Source organism: Eretmochelys imbricata, chromosome 8 (assembly GCF_965152235.1).
Source record: "Eretmochelys imbricata isolate rEreImb1 chromosome 8, rEreImb1.hap1, whole genome shotgun sequence".
NCBI lineage: Eukaryota > Metazoa > Chordata > Testudines > Cheloniidae > Eretmochelys > Eretmochelys imbricata.
Genome location: NC_135579.1, coordinates 4823119 through 4836604, shown reverse-complemented (window position 1 = coordinate 4836604; position 13486 = coordinate 4823119). Strand labels below are relative to the sequence as shown.

At 43.2% G+C, this 13486-nt stretch overlaps 1 protein-coding gene across 3 annotated transcripts in view; it reads left to right on the top strand.

Annotated features, from left to right (window-relative positions):
• GALNT10 (polypeptide N-acetylgalactosaminyltransferase 10) overlaps window positions 1–13486 on the top strand; it is a 121188-nt gene that overhangs the window by 100353 nt on the left and 7349 nt on the right. For all 3 annotated transcript variants that reach the window (XM_077824651.1, XM_077824652.1, XM_077824653.1), the window contains exons 8-11: window positions 4532–4639; window positions 9310–9531; window positions 10593–10709; window positions 12721–12870. In XM_077824651.1, the coding sequence (XP_077680777.1) occupies window positions 4532–4639; window positions 9310–9531; window positions 10593–10709; window positions 12721–12870 (597 nt within the window). The remainder of the gene's footprint in view (window positions 1–4531; window positions 4640–9309; window positions 9532–10592; window positions 10710–12720; window positions 12871–13486) is intronic.

The following is a 13486-nucleotide window of genomic DNA, read 5'->3' as shown; positions in this document are numbered from 1 at the left end:
TATTCCATCAGAAGATCTAAATTGCTTTACAGATGGTGAATGAAGCATTACAGTCCGGCAGAGAATACTGGGGTAATATTATCTATCTTAGAGTTAATCTGCCTAGGATCACACAGCCAGGGGTGAGAAATCCTGGCCCCATCGCAGTCAGTTGCAAAACTCCCATTGACTTCACTGGGGCCAGGATTTCACCCCAGTTCGCCTGATGTCAGACCCCACCTTCCCTCAAAACCCAGGATTGCAGTATTTGTGAATATTTCCATTATTCTGGAAAGAGATCTGATTAGATCACCAAATGAGTTACTGGCTCCCCTGACTGGCTTTATCTGTAGTCCTCCAGGAGCTTTAGTGATGGCTTCTAGAACCTTGAAGCTCATCTCATCAAAATGAAACTTTGATATCTACTGTCATGGTAGCCAGGGAAGATAGGAAGCTCCACATTATATCAACTCTACTCAGAATAAACACAGAACCACCCCAGCTATGTTTTGTCAACAAATCATGACAGACATTCTTGTGAAGGCACACGGTCCTGCCTTACAGAAAAGGAAAGTTGTCTCGGCACTTTTTAAAATGGTGTATTTTTAGTGTTGTGTTATGTCTCATACAGATTAACTGTATTCCTTACCTAAAACCAACTAACATGGGTAACTGATTTCGTCCATTCTCTCAGCTGGCACACAGCTATTTTGAATTTTGTCCTGCAGTTATTACTTGACAAACCCTTGATTATATGTTTTTTCTTCAATACTAACTTTCTAATTCTTTCTGTTAGCCATGTTTTGCTGATGCATGTCACACTTTTTTCCCCCTTTCCTCCAGTTTTATAGATAAGAGCTGGTAATTGTCTTCATAGAGGCTGTAATGAATTCTGTCATCACACAAAGAAGCTTGCTAATAAAACAAATCAAAGCAGCAATGAAAATGAATGGGAAGCATGCTTTAAAATTAGATTTGTACTACTTGAATGCCACATTGTCACCTACAGAATGAGGAAATATTTAAAAGGCACCAAAAGCTGAGCTGGATATATTTGAAAGCTCCTTGTGGTATGTCAGTAGGACTCACAAAGCTTGCAGCTTTATTCCCAGAGTGCTGCAATTGCACAAAAATCAGTAGGCAGCCAAATGTTTTAAATTGTGGTCCGAAAAGTGGATATAGAAATTACCATCTTTGTTCCCTGTTCTTTCAGCAATTTACTTGGCTTAATAGTCTGTCTCCTCTTGGGATCTTTTGTAATGATGTCGTCTTCTGTGATTGTAATCTTCTCTGATGCCAGGTGACTTCTTACATCAGTGATACTGATACTTTACACCCTTGTGCTTTGAGATCTACTGATGAAAAGTGCTATGTAAGAGCTCGGAATGACTAACCCTATTTCTCTGTTCTGTGTAGGTTCTCACACCCTGTTCCCCCTCCCCCCCATAGTATCTGAGTGCTATCCAAAAATTGTAAATCTATGGCCTGCCTTAGCTCATCTAGCAAGGCTGTTCCATGGCAGCTGATCTTATTCCTACTGACTGCACAGTGCCTGAGTCCATGGTCCCAGAAGGGAAAAGAGTCTTTGGATAGCTTGGTCCCAGAGCACTGAGAGTCTTGAAGATTAAGACCAGGACTTGGTAGCTCATGGGCAGATAGTGCATGGATCCAAGCCCCAAAGTGATGTGCTCCTCTCAATCTGCATGTTATAAGGTGGCAGCTGTATTCTGAACCAATGGAGGTTCCTTAGGTTCTGTGGATTCACCCACAAGTATGATGTGTTATAACAATCTACTGTGGCTGGCATGTGCATGATCACTATGGCCAGACCTGAGTCTGACAAGATGGGATGCAGTCTTCTGTCCAGCTGCAGAAACTTTACATTCCTGTTATTGCTGTGTGTGTGACCTGTTTTAGGAGTCCGAGGATGGTGTTGTCTTGGAGGCTTTAGGGCACGTGCACTTTGCTCTCTTGCTCTCTTTTTCCTTTTTCCCTTTCATATCTCCCACACGTGGTGAAGGTGAGGCAGGAGGAGCTGTGAGGTGGAGAGGAGATGAGTGAATGTAGGGCATGGAATGATGAGGCAGAAGAATGAGTCAATGGAGAGGGAACGGGTGTAGTAGTTTTAAAAAAAAAGTGGGTAAATTAATCTAAATTAAATTCCATATTCCCTAAATGAGAAGTGGATAAACTCATTTACTTGAGTTTATCCTCGACTACGCTGCTGGGGGTGGGAGAGACTGCTTATACATTTTAAACTTGTGTTCAGGCAGTCCTTTTATCTGCACGCAATGCTAATGCCTTGGGATGAGGAAGAGCACAGCTGGTGTAGCCTCCCATAGGTAGAAGCAAGGTGCCATTATTTCCTGGCCTTAGTGGCTCCTTCAGCCTTATTGATCACTAAAGCTCTGCAGGCTTTCCCGGGCTCCGAAGACTCTGCAGTCCTCCTCCCAGTGCAGATAGTCTGTGTAACTCATAAATTCCAGGTTTCTCGCACTGCTTCTGCAGCCATCCTTGCTTCCCAACCAAGTTCCATACATTGAATTCTGCTTTCTGCCCCAAAAGCCTTGCAGAGCTGCTGAAGCCCTTTGCAGATCTGCATTATGTGGGCTTAAAATATCACTGTATAATACTGAATACTTGGTCTCTTGGTCAATAGAACTTCTGATATATGCAAGCAATGAAATCCTATCCCAGCCACTGCTGCAACCTGCCACTAATGTAACTTGTATTGCACAGGAGTTAGAGTAAGGAGCACCACTCTAATAGTACCAGTAGAAAGGACAACTGAAAGGACTCCAAAAGTTAAATGGAGTACAGACTTTAGTCATCTGCAGTAACTGTCCTGTCCTCTCAAGATATAACAGTAATTAAAAAGTACTAAAGGAACAAAAATCCATAGACCAGAGTTTCAGTCAAAATTCCTTTTTGTATTCTTTACAATAATAAATATTTGATTAAAGTATTCTGGGTTAGTGGAATTCTGGTCTCAGGAAACTGTGATAATATGAAGAGATGAAACTTCATTAAGCTATACACAGGAAATGACAATGATTATTAAATGGCTAGAGGCCAGTAGATAGAGATGAAACTCCAAAGGACTTTGGTGTTATAACTAGTAATTATGCAGCAGCCTTGGCCAAATATTTCATTCCCTTACTAAATATTTAATATTGTAGCCATAGAATGTTAGTGAATTGCCTTCTATGCATGAAGCTGTTGACTAAATTCATTGTACAGTGAATTGCAGGAGTCCAAATTAACCATGATAATGGCGTGGACCAATAACGCTACCTTAGCTTGCAGGCCAGTGGTCACCATCTTGTAATATTTATATATCTCACATATAGTGATTTTGGGTACTGAGGGGGGGATTTGGGTATCAAATCAAGAGCAAGACAATGTCAAGTGTCTCCTACTAAATGAAAGCAGGAGAAAATAGAAGAAGCTGTTTGAAGGTCAATAGGAACCAGGAATCTACCTAATGGAGCCTCCGTCAGGTAGTTAAATGTTTGTCTGCCCCTCCTTTGCTAAGACAAGCACTTTATTTTAATTAAAAAAAAAAGCCAACTGAGTCGGAAGCCAGTCCTCTTAAAGTGCAATATCCTATTTTTAACTTATAGATTAGATGTTCTCTGACTGGCTGAAGCTCCTAAGTGTATTCCTTAAACCTACTGGAATGCATTTACTCACTGGTACAGAGAGCAGCATTCACTCTTTCATTCACGTAGTCAGGCAAAAAGATTACATCCGCATTAATCTAGGTATAAAAGAAAGATGTTAAAGGATGATGGCACAGAATCAATGTCTCTGCATGGAAAACAAACTTCTTGGCCTCACCTTGACACTAATCAGGCATCAGGTCATTATTCTGCAACTAATGCTCTATTCCATTGACTTTCGCTTACTTTTTTTTAAATGTAATTGTTTTCACCAGACAGGGACTTCCACTAATTGGAGGGCTGCAGAAGCTAGGAGTGTGTCTCTGCATTAAAAGCATAGCATTGATCTCCTAGACCTAGACTTTGCTCTGATACCCAGCGACAGTACAAAAGCATGGGAGCCAGTATTTTCTGGTTTGAAGCTTAGGCAGGTTTGTGAATAATTCCATCGAGTGTTTGTGTAGCACATGATCTGACCTATAGTGTTGCCCCCCCAAGTTACTTTTGGAGCTCTTGCCTGACGCAGAGCACAGGATTTGGCATGGGGATCCAATTTTTAATCCCTGTGTGCAATAATACACCATTTCACTTTAACTTGGGAAATAATCTGTGTCGGAGCTGTGCTGTTCAGAAAGAATCCTTTGCTTTTTCCCACCCGATGACCAAGGATCTAAAGAGCATCTCTACAGCCAATATGCTAATCTTTTGGCGAAACTAAAAGATGCCTGACTGAGCAGCCAGCAATCAAGTTTGAAGTTAGTATTTGAGGGACTGGCTGAATCAGTCTTTAAAGTACAAAGCTTCCATAAATCTTCCTATATTGAACATTTTTTGCTTTTCAGCTGAAGTGTATTCCGATTGTGTATCTGTCCCTCTCTGCCATCCTACAGGTGTGGATGTGTGGGGGTCGCATGGAGGACATTCCTTGCTCCCGAGTGGGTCATATCTACAGGAAATACGTTCCTTACAAGGTTCCAACAGGAGTCAGCCTGGCGAGGGTAAGTGTTTTTTTCTAAATAACCTTCCTTTGCAACTTTAGAGGCCCAGGGACAGGCATGTTGAGGACTCCACAAGCCTCAACTCTCCCTATCTTGTATCATGCTTAGAGATGGGAAAAGTCCTACTGGCTTAGCAAATTTGTCCCTCTGTTGCGGCAAGGTACATTCATTCTCCCCTGCCCCCTCCAATAGAGAGGAAATCTAATCGTAACCAGAAGCTACTCTGGATCTTGACCAAAATTCTCGGCGCATTTGGAGTTATGGGGCTGTGTGCTTGGCTGGCTGTCGGCAATACAATCCCAGTAAAAGTACTGTATGCTTTTATCATTGAAATTTTACACAGTCATAATAGCTCAGAATACATTCTGGGCAGTGTGGTACAGGATGGTGATTGTGCTGCTTCAATGATAGAAAGACTTTTCAGCCTCATAGCATGTCATGGGTGTTCTCATTCCGTAATATGGTAATACTCCATTTAAATAAAGGGATCTCATTATTATATTCCAGTATAATTAATGTAAGCTCCTAGGCTCGTCTTATGAAGGTGGTGTGCAGGTTTCCTTTGAGGATGAGGACTGAGAGGTCAGATATGGTGTGATCATTTTGTGATAAACATCATATCTCCCATGGGTCAATACTTATCATTTTTCTGTGCCAGTTCACCCAAGCTTAGTGATTGCTTCGTTTCACCCACATAGTTGCTACCGGGGCATTCAGTGCACTGGATGAAGTGCACCACATGCTTTGATAGGCATGTGTAGGACCCATGAATCTTGAAGGGCGTGTTGTGCAGAGTATTGATCATCATAGCAGTGGAGATACATCTACAGGTTCACAGGCAGATACCACTGAATATGCTCCCAGGAGAAAATCCAGGATTTACACTTCAACACAGTTAAAAACACCTTCACCAAACAAGGACACTCTACCAGAGAAGTACATCGCATCATGGAGCAAGCCACCCTTCTACTATCTTCAAGGGGAGTAAGGAAAGGAAGGGACAAGTGGGTGGAGAGGAGATTGGTTTGCTGTCTCTGAGCCAGGTGGCAGAGAAAGGAGGCAGTGGATAGATCAGGGAGTTCTCTGTATAGGAAGAAGGAGGTAAGAGCAAAGGAAGCAACAGGAAAGAGCAAATGAGTAGATCTTAGCCCCACTCACTGTGAGCATCAGCCACCACCAAAGCTGCAACTTATTTCTCTAGAGGGGATTAAGATAGCAAAAAGAACTTTGGAATGGTGTGTGACTCTGCACAAAGCACTCCCCTACTGCAGCAGTCATCATCGGTGGGGACCCTTCCCCCCGTCTGGAGTATTTGACATAGCGACAACAGCCATGTCCAGTAATCCCCTTTTGGGGTGTTTTCCACCTTCCTGCTGGTCTTTGGTAGGAAACTAGTTTGCCGCCTGATCCAGGCTTCATTTGGTAGCCAGGGATGAATAGAGACCGCAATGCTAGGTGATAGACGGAGATCAACTCTGCATTCAAAGGAGCGGGAGATGGGAAAGAGGCTGCCCTTTATCCAAACCCAAGCCCCTCCAGAATTAAGTATTCTGCCCTGACTTAAGAGAAAGCAGTAGAATGCCGGGCCTGTTTCCCTGTGGGCAAACATGTGAGCTGCTGGAGAGCTGCCTGAATACATGCTCAGAATAAGCAGTGAAGGCTCACAATGAGTGCTAATTTGAGCAATAAAACTAGCAACATTGTCAGATGCAACCCCTTTGCAGCTGCACCCTATGCTGAGCACCTGCAGCGGGGCCAGCAGTGAAACGTAAATCAGAACTGTGCTGCTAACGTAGGAGGCGGGGTGGCAGGAGGGAAGCCCAGACATTAATCATGCAGATGGCAACTGCGGAGAATTTGGACTTATTGTAAAACATGCAACCTGGTTCATGCTGTGGAAATTGGGAAAGCGTTCACATTTGATGCTTCTGGAGAAGGGCGAAGCACAGCAATTTGATCACCAGAATGAACACAAGAGGCATTATCTGTGACGAGGTAAGGAGATAGGACAGCAAGGGCACCAGCGTTACTAACTGAAAGAAAGCAGAAGAGGTATTTCTAGGGCACCCTTGCATGGGACTGGCTGACACTCAGGTTTTTTTGCAGTGGTGGTGTAGCCGTCTTGGTCCAAGGATATGAGAGTCACGAGGTGTGTGAGGAACTTTGTTTGTGAAAGACAAGCTTTTGAGATTACACACAGCTCAGCCGATGAAGTGAGCTGTAGCTCATGAAAGCTTATGCTCAGATTAATTCGTTAGTCTCTAAGGTGCCACAAGTCCTTCTTTTCTTTAAGTCTGGGAAAGGTACTCAGTGTGTCACAGCTAAATACAGTTTATTTAGCCTAAAGAGTAAAACACATGTTTCAGGGGACCATTGAAGAGGAAGTGAGCAATTAACATGTCTTCAGTCATAGGACATCACCTACAAAAGACGAGCTTGGGAACTTGAATTCATAAAATCAGGCTATCAGAAATACCCGTTTCATGATTACAACAGTTGGGTAACTCACTAACCTCCTTTGTCCTGTGACTACAGAAGTGTTAATTGCCCGCTTCTTTTTAAATGGTCTCCTACATCACTTTTCCCTCTTATGCTAAATAATTTGTCCCCTTGTATCTAGCTGTGACACTATGTAACTTTCCCAGAGGTGAAGAGCTGTGTTTTAACTCTCTCGTTCACCACCAGAAGTTGATCCAATAAAAGAGATCATCTCACCCACCTTGTGTCTCCAATATCCTGGCACCAACACGGCTACAACATTGCAAACAATGTTGTAATGATTGTTTTTGTGTTTTGATATTTACATGGCAAAGATTTGCAAACCTATTAAAACTTCCATATTTAATAGTAAAAGAAAAAAGAGCCCCTTCATCCTCAGACCTTACACTGTACTGGAGGAGTAAGTTACAGGAAAGGCCTGTCCAGTTAAATTTCTTCAGTATTGTAACTGAGAAAGAAAGAAGATTACGTCCTTAGCATTAAGAAAAGGAGTACTTGTGGCACCTTAGAGACTAACCAATTTATTTGAGCATGAGCTTTCGTGAGCTACAGCTCACTTCATCAGATGCTGCAGTTTTCATTGTATGCTGCAGTTTTCTACCTCTGGTTTCCAAGTTAATTGAAAAAGGGTAGTAGCGCCCTCTGGTGGGAAAAAATAATAGAAACAAAGGATACAAAACTAAACCAAGAAACAGTTCTCCTACCTGGCTTATATCAAGCTCAGAGGGTCAGAAAACATCTTACTTGAAGGAGACTGTGCCCTAATTATATATTTGGAATGTATTACTGTGACAAAGTAACTACCTCAGAGAGAGATGCAGTGTTCTTCTTTCATCTCCCCTGTAATGTTAGAATCCTCTGATTCCTTGTTAACTCCTCCAGGATGTCAGAGGGCATTGGGAGCAGACTGGTGTGGGGCTAGAAACCTTGGAATCACCAGACTTGGAGAACATTTAGGCTAAGGTTTACATTTAGTTACATCAGATCATATCAGTGATCATAAAGTGACAGCTTGGGAAGGGGGTGTGTTGGACTGTATTTGGAGCTGGATAAGAAGGTCACTTGCTTGCAGTTGCCTTAGCTGTTTTTGCTTCTAATCCGCCATGGCAAATGCATTGCTGCCAGTTGTGCATTCCATTGGAATTGGTATGTCAGGTGTACTTGTTGTGCTCGGCAGTCCAGCGAGTTTTTTCCAGTGAGAGAGCCTCATGTTGCCAGGCAGCAGTCAGGGAGCTAATGACCTATTGTACTCACTATGTTAGGCAGCGCAGCTGGATGCACTGTGTGTGTTTGGCAGCAGTCAAGAAGCTGTGTATAGCTACATTGTGGATTTAATGTTAGCTAACTGCTTGCACTGAAATGATTAAATTGCTGGTTTAGTAATATATTGAAACTAAAATTCAGTGTGCGCCATTACCTGCTTGATATTTTTATCAATATATCTGAGTTTGTCTCCCAAATGAAGACTTGAGTCCCATTTTAGAGTCAGTACAGAAATAGAGTTAGCCTATGAGAGGCTTTGCTATTGTTTTTTTTTGCGACTTGGTCAGAGGCCAACCTGTGATACCTATATGGTTAACAGGAAGCAAACAATGGGGGACGTTCTGAAGGGACTGCATCTCTAGTGTGTATACTCTCCCACTTACTGTGCCTCAATGTTAAGTTTCTCTTAGTTTTGTATATAAAAGAGATTAACAGTGGAAAGGAGAGAATTCTGTAGAAAGATGCTTTCCAAAACTGGGTGCTGCAGATCTCATTCACAAAGGATATGGCAGGATGGATCAGAGGAGGAGGAGTGGGAAGTTGTCATCTCAGACCTCAAAGTGTCCAGTGGTATTTACAATCGCTGTCTCTGCTCTGACTTGTATTTAAAACGAGTTCTGGCTAAGTGCTATTTCCACAGCCACAAGGAACCACAATGGCCAATCACCAAGGATTCTCTTTTGACATCAACCAAACATACCTTTCCCTATAACTCCCCTGGAAATAGAGAATACACTAAAGATTATCTTGCTCCTAGCAGCTCGAGAGAGCGCCTGTGTTAATGGAAATCCTTTCTGAGCAAAAACATGAGACCTGCTTTGAATTCTAATGCAGAGTTTGAATGGACACAGTTTTTCATGTACATTTTTCCCCCTCATTCCTTCCACACGTGCCTGCTACCTATGTAGAACTTGAAGCGTGTGGCTGAAGTGTGGATGGATGAATACGCAGAGTACATTTACCAGCGTAGACCTGAATATCGGCATCTCTCTGCGGGGGATGTGAATGCTCAGAAGGAACTTCGCAACAATCTCAACTGCAAGAACTTCAAATGGTTCATGAGTGAGGTAGCTTGGGATTTGCCAAAATTCTACCCACCAGTGGAGCCCCCCGCAGCTGCCTGGGGAGAGGTGAGTTCATTTAATAAACTGCTAGGGTTGACAAGCCAGAAAGATCTACCAGGCTATTTTGGATTGTTATAATAGAGCTAATCATGAGCCCTGATGCCTATTAGCTCCATTCCTATGAACAGACATTACATCTTTATTCATAAAGATTCTGCGCTGAATGCTTCAGAGATCAGAATTCCTGTATGCTTCATTGTACTGGCCTGCTCAGGAACAGAGCAGACCCTTTGGCTGACAGTTTCCATTAGCACACGATTATAAAAAGAAATTGTATGCTGGCTTGTTCTATAAGATTGCAATTAGTGCACCATGTTTTAGGGGAAGCAGCATAATCCAGTGGATAGGATGTGGGTTGGGGAAGTAAGAATCAAAATAAAAATAAAACCCAGATGTCCTGTGAGACCTCGGACCAGTCAGTCAGCTTCTTTCCTATCCTCCTCCTCCTTGTAAAGTGTCTAGCCTAGGGATAAGAAACCCATACGTTTTAAGGCTTGTTCCCCTAATTATTATTAAATACAGGGGGTCCCCAGTATGTCTCTCCTGCTTATCCGTCATTTTGCATATCTCTCACTCATCCATAGGGGAACATGTTCGGATTCACATTGGTCCCGATCCACATATCTGTCGCTTCACCTTTTGCGTGGCTTTTCTTTGGGTGCTTCCCTGGCGTTCAGGAGGCGCTGGGAGGGAAGAGGCAGAGGTGATGGAGGGGGCAGGAAGAGGCAGAGCGGGTCGTTATTTTTTATGGGGGAAAATGCCCCCGTATCAGTCGCCCTTTTCAGGAATGCAACTCCCGATGTATACCGGGGACCCCCTGTCACAGGCTCTGCCATCCTCTGGTGTAAAGTTTGTAAGTCAAAATAGGGATGACCTTTTATAGCACAGTAATCTGCCTCTTTCCAGCTGTAACAATGTCAGCTCAATTGTATAATAATGTAAGGCATTTCACATTGCACCTTTGTACTAGTAGCTACCGTTTTGAGGTAACTTCTTAAATCATTCTACCTCTTGGCTGTCACTTTGACAAAAGTGTAACGTAACTAATTAACAATTTAATATTGCAGATCCGTAATATAGGAACTGGTCTATGTGCAGATACGAAACACGGAACTCTGGGCTCCCCATTGAGGCTGGAAACCTGTGTGAAAGGCAGAGGAGAGGCAGCTTGGAACAACATACAGGTAATCGAGTCTTCCTCGTAACACATTCATTTTTAAAAGGATCATGGTGAGGACAAGCAACATTTAAAAATAAACACCTTGGTTATGCACAGTGGCTTCACCTCTCTGGGTAATGAAGCACAATGCTGTGCCAGGTGAGTGAAATGTGGTCTGTTACCCATTGATCTAAGTACCAAATGTACTGATGCTGTTCCTAGTAGACTGCAATTGTTAGTATAAAAGCAAATAGCAGGAGGGAAAGGAACTGGAGCCTGGAAGGCTCCTTGAGGAGCTTTTACCTTTTAGTCTTTGAAGGGTTGGGGTGAACAGAAGAGAATAACAAAGGGAAAGAATATACCAAAACAATAAAAGAAACCGGTAACAAGGCAACTATGGTATGTAACAAAGTGAATATTAACTTCAAAGCATCTGCTGAAAGAAGTGATAAAGAGGAACACCATACATATTGATGAACCTGCAAGCACAGTCAATAAACACTTACTATCGTTCCTCTGACAGGAAGTAGATGCATGATTAACATCCCAATCATTGCTGGGGAGAGAGATTAACCTGACTGGGCTATCAATCCACCCTCCTGATGCATTAGGTGCTAGAAATGACAGCTTTATTGTAACAGGGCGGGCGGGGGGGAATATTAGTCAGTCTTAAAATGTAGCAGCCAAGTTGAGGAAAGATCAAGAACACAATGTATCTATTATGGAGCAATACATAACTCTTCAGGGAAATGGATTTAGTATTAGAAGATAAAGATCTGTTGCATATGAATTTTGATGCAGGAAAACTGGAAATTAAATCAATTTACTGTGCAATTCAGTCCAAAAAGACAAGACTCCAACACAGGAGATTGGCCCAGGTTTAAGGAACAAACCTGTATATTAAGGGCTGCAAAATACAGTGTGGTGAGAAAAACTGCTTACTCTAGTTGCTGCCCCATCTAATAGGGTTGAGTGTTTAGACTGTGGGCTTATATTTTATTTCTTTTGGTAACTAACTGACTTTTTGCCTATTACTTAATCTACCTTTTATAGTCAATAAATTTATTTGTTTATCTTAACCAGTGAGTTTGTATGAAGTGTGTGGTAAATCTGCTCAGGTTTGACAAAGGCTGGTGTATGTCCACTTTCCATTGTTGAACTGGTGAACCAAATATTTAAATTTGCACTGCCCATCTTGAGCAGTGCAAGATGGTATATTCCTGGGGTACAGTGCTGGGAGCTGGGGGATTTGGCTCTGGTACCTTTCTCTGGGTGATTCATGAGTGGCACTGGGAGCATTCATGCAATCTAGCTGGATGTAGGGCTCCACATGCTGTTGTGCTGAGTTATCACAGCACCTGGAGGGGTTTGCTGCTGGTCACTAGCAAGGCATTGTGAGAGACAACCCAGGCTGGAGAGAGTTAAGGGGGCACAGCAGTCCCAGGCTGCACCCCGGGGGATCCTGTCACACCCTCCCCAGCTAGTGTCCCATCACTGGCCATTAGAGATATTTGCTGCTAGCAGTCGCAGATTGGCTACGTGCCACTGTAGACAGTTTTATCATACCATCCCTTCCATAAACTTATCAAGCTCAGTCTTGAAGCCTCTGTACCCTCCCACTGGGTGGCTCATGCTGACCCTAGGGAGCCCCATGTGGCCTGGGGAGCACAGGGCTTGATCTTAGATTCCCTGAGGCACTGTGCAGGCTATCTGGGCAGATCATAGAACCATTATTAACAAGGTGTCTTGTAGGTCTTTGCTGATTCTACCCTGTGCACTGTCAAGTGCTCTAATCAGTGAGTTAGTTATAAGCTTAATACTCCCACTGAGAGGTCCACATACCAAACCGAGGAGCCACCAGACTGTGGAAGTGGCTTGTTTCTAAGAGTTCTTGACTTGCCTTCCCCAGAGAGATGCTGTCTAGGTGAGTAGTGCTACACCCTGTGGAGAAACAGAATTTCAGCTCTTGAATCTGGATGGCTTCTTTTCATTCGCTCTTTCATCCCATTCTAAGAGGGTCATGTTTGTCCTGGCAGGTATTCACCTTCAGCTGGCGGGAAGATATCCGTCCTGGGGACCCTCAGCACACCAAGAAGTTCTGTTTCGATGCCATTTCTCACAGCAGCCCTGTGACCCTCTATGACTGTCACGGAATGAAGGGGAACCAGCTGTGGAGATACAGGAAAGTGAGTGCGTTTACTTGATGATGATGTGTCATTCCATGAACACCTGAGGTTCCTTGTAATAACATGACTCATGGTGGTCTCTTATGATTCATGTAGCTGTGAGAAGAGAATTTATAGGAATCCATTGTCATTTAGCATGAGTAAAAGCAGCATGGGCAAGATGGGGTAGGCATATCTGTTTTCACTACCTGAATGGAAAAGGACTTCTTGAACAGCTCATGAGTAAGAAGAGGGTATAAAAAACACTAGCTAGAGGAGACAGCAAAAGCAGCCTGCTTGTTTGTTCTGCAGAGCCTGCCCAAGGTTGCACTTTTTGTCATAGTCTTGTTAGTGTTGGCACAAGAACCACATTTCATTGATGGCATAAGCAGCATCACTCCAGTGACTTCCATGAAATTGCTTCTGCTTGCACCAGCTCTGCGTCTGGTTCAATGTGGGCTTGTACCCGAGCCCAGTACTTGGATATAGGAGAGGCAGCGTAAGACCAACTTTTCTGTTCTTGCCTGATTGCAGATTGGTTTCAGTCAGGCTGCCATCAATCCTGCCCCACTTGCTCCTAGTTTTCCCTTAATGTACCCTTATCAGATGGAGCAGGCTCTCTGCATCTTCATTTAGA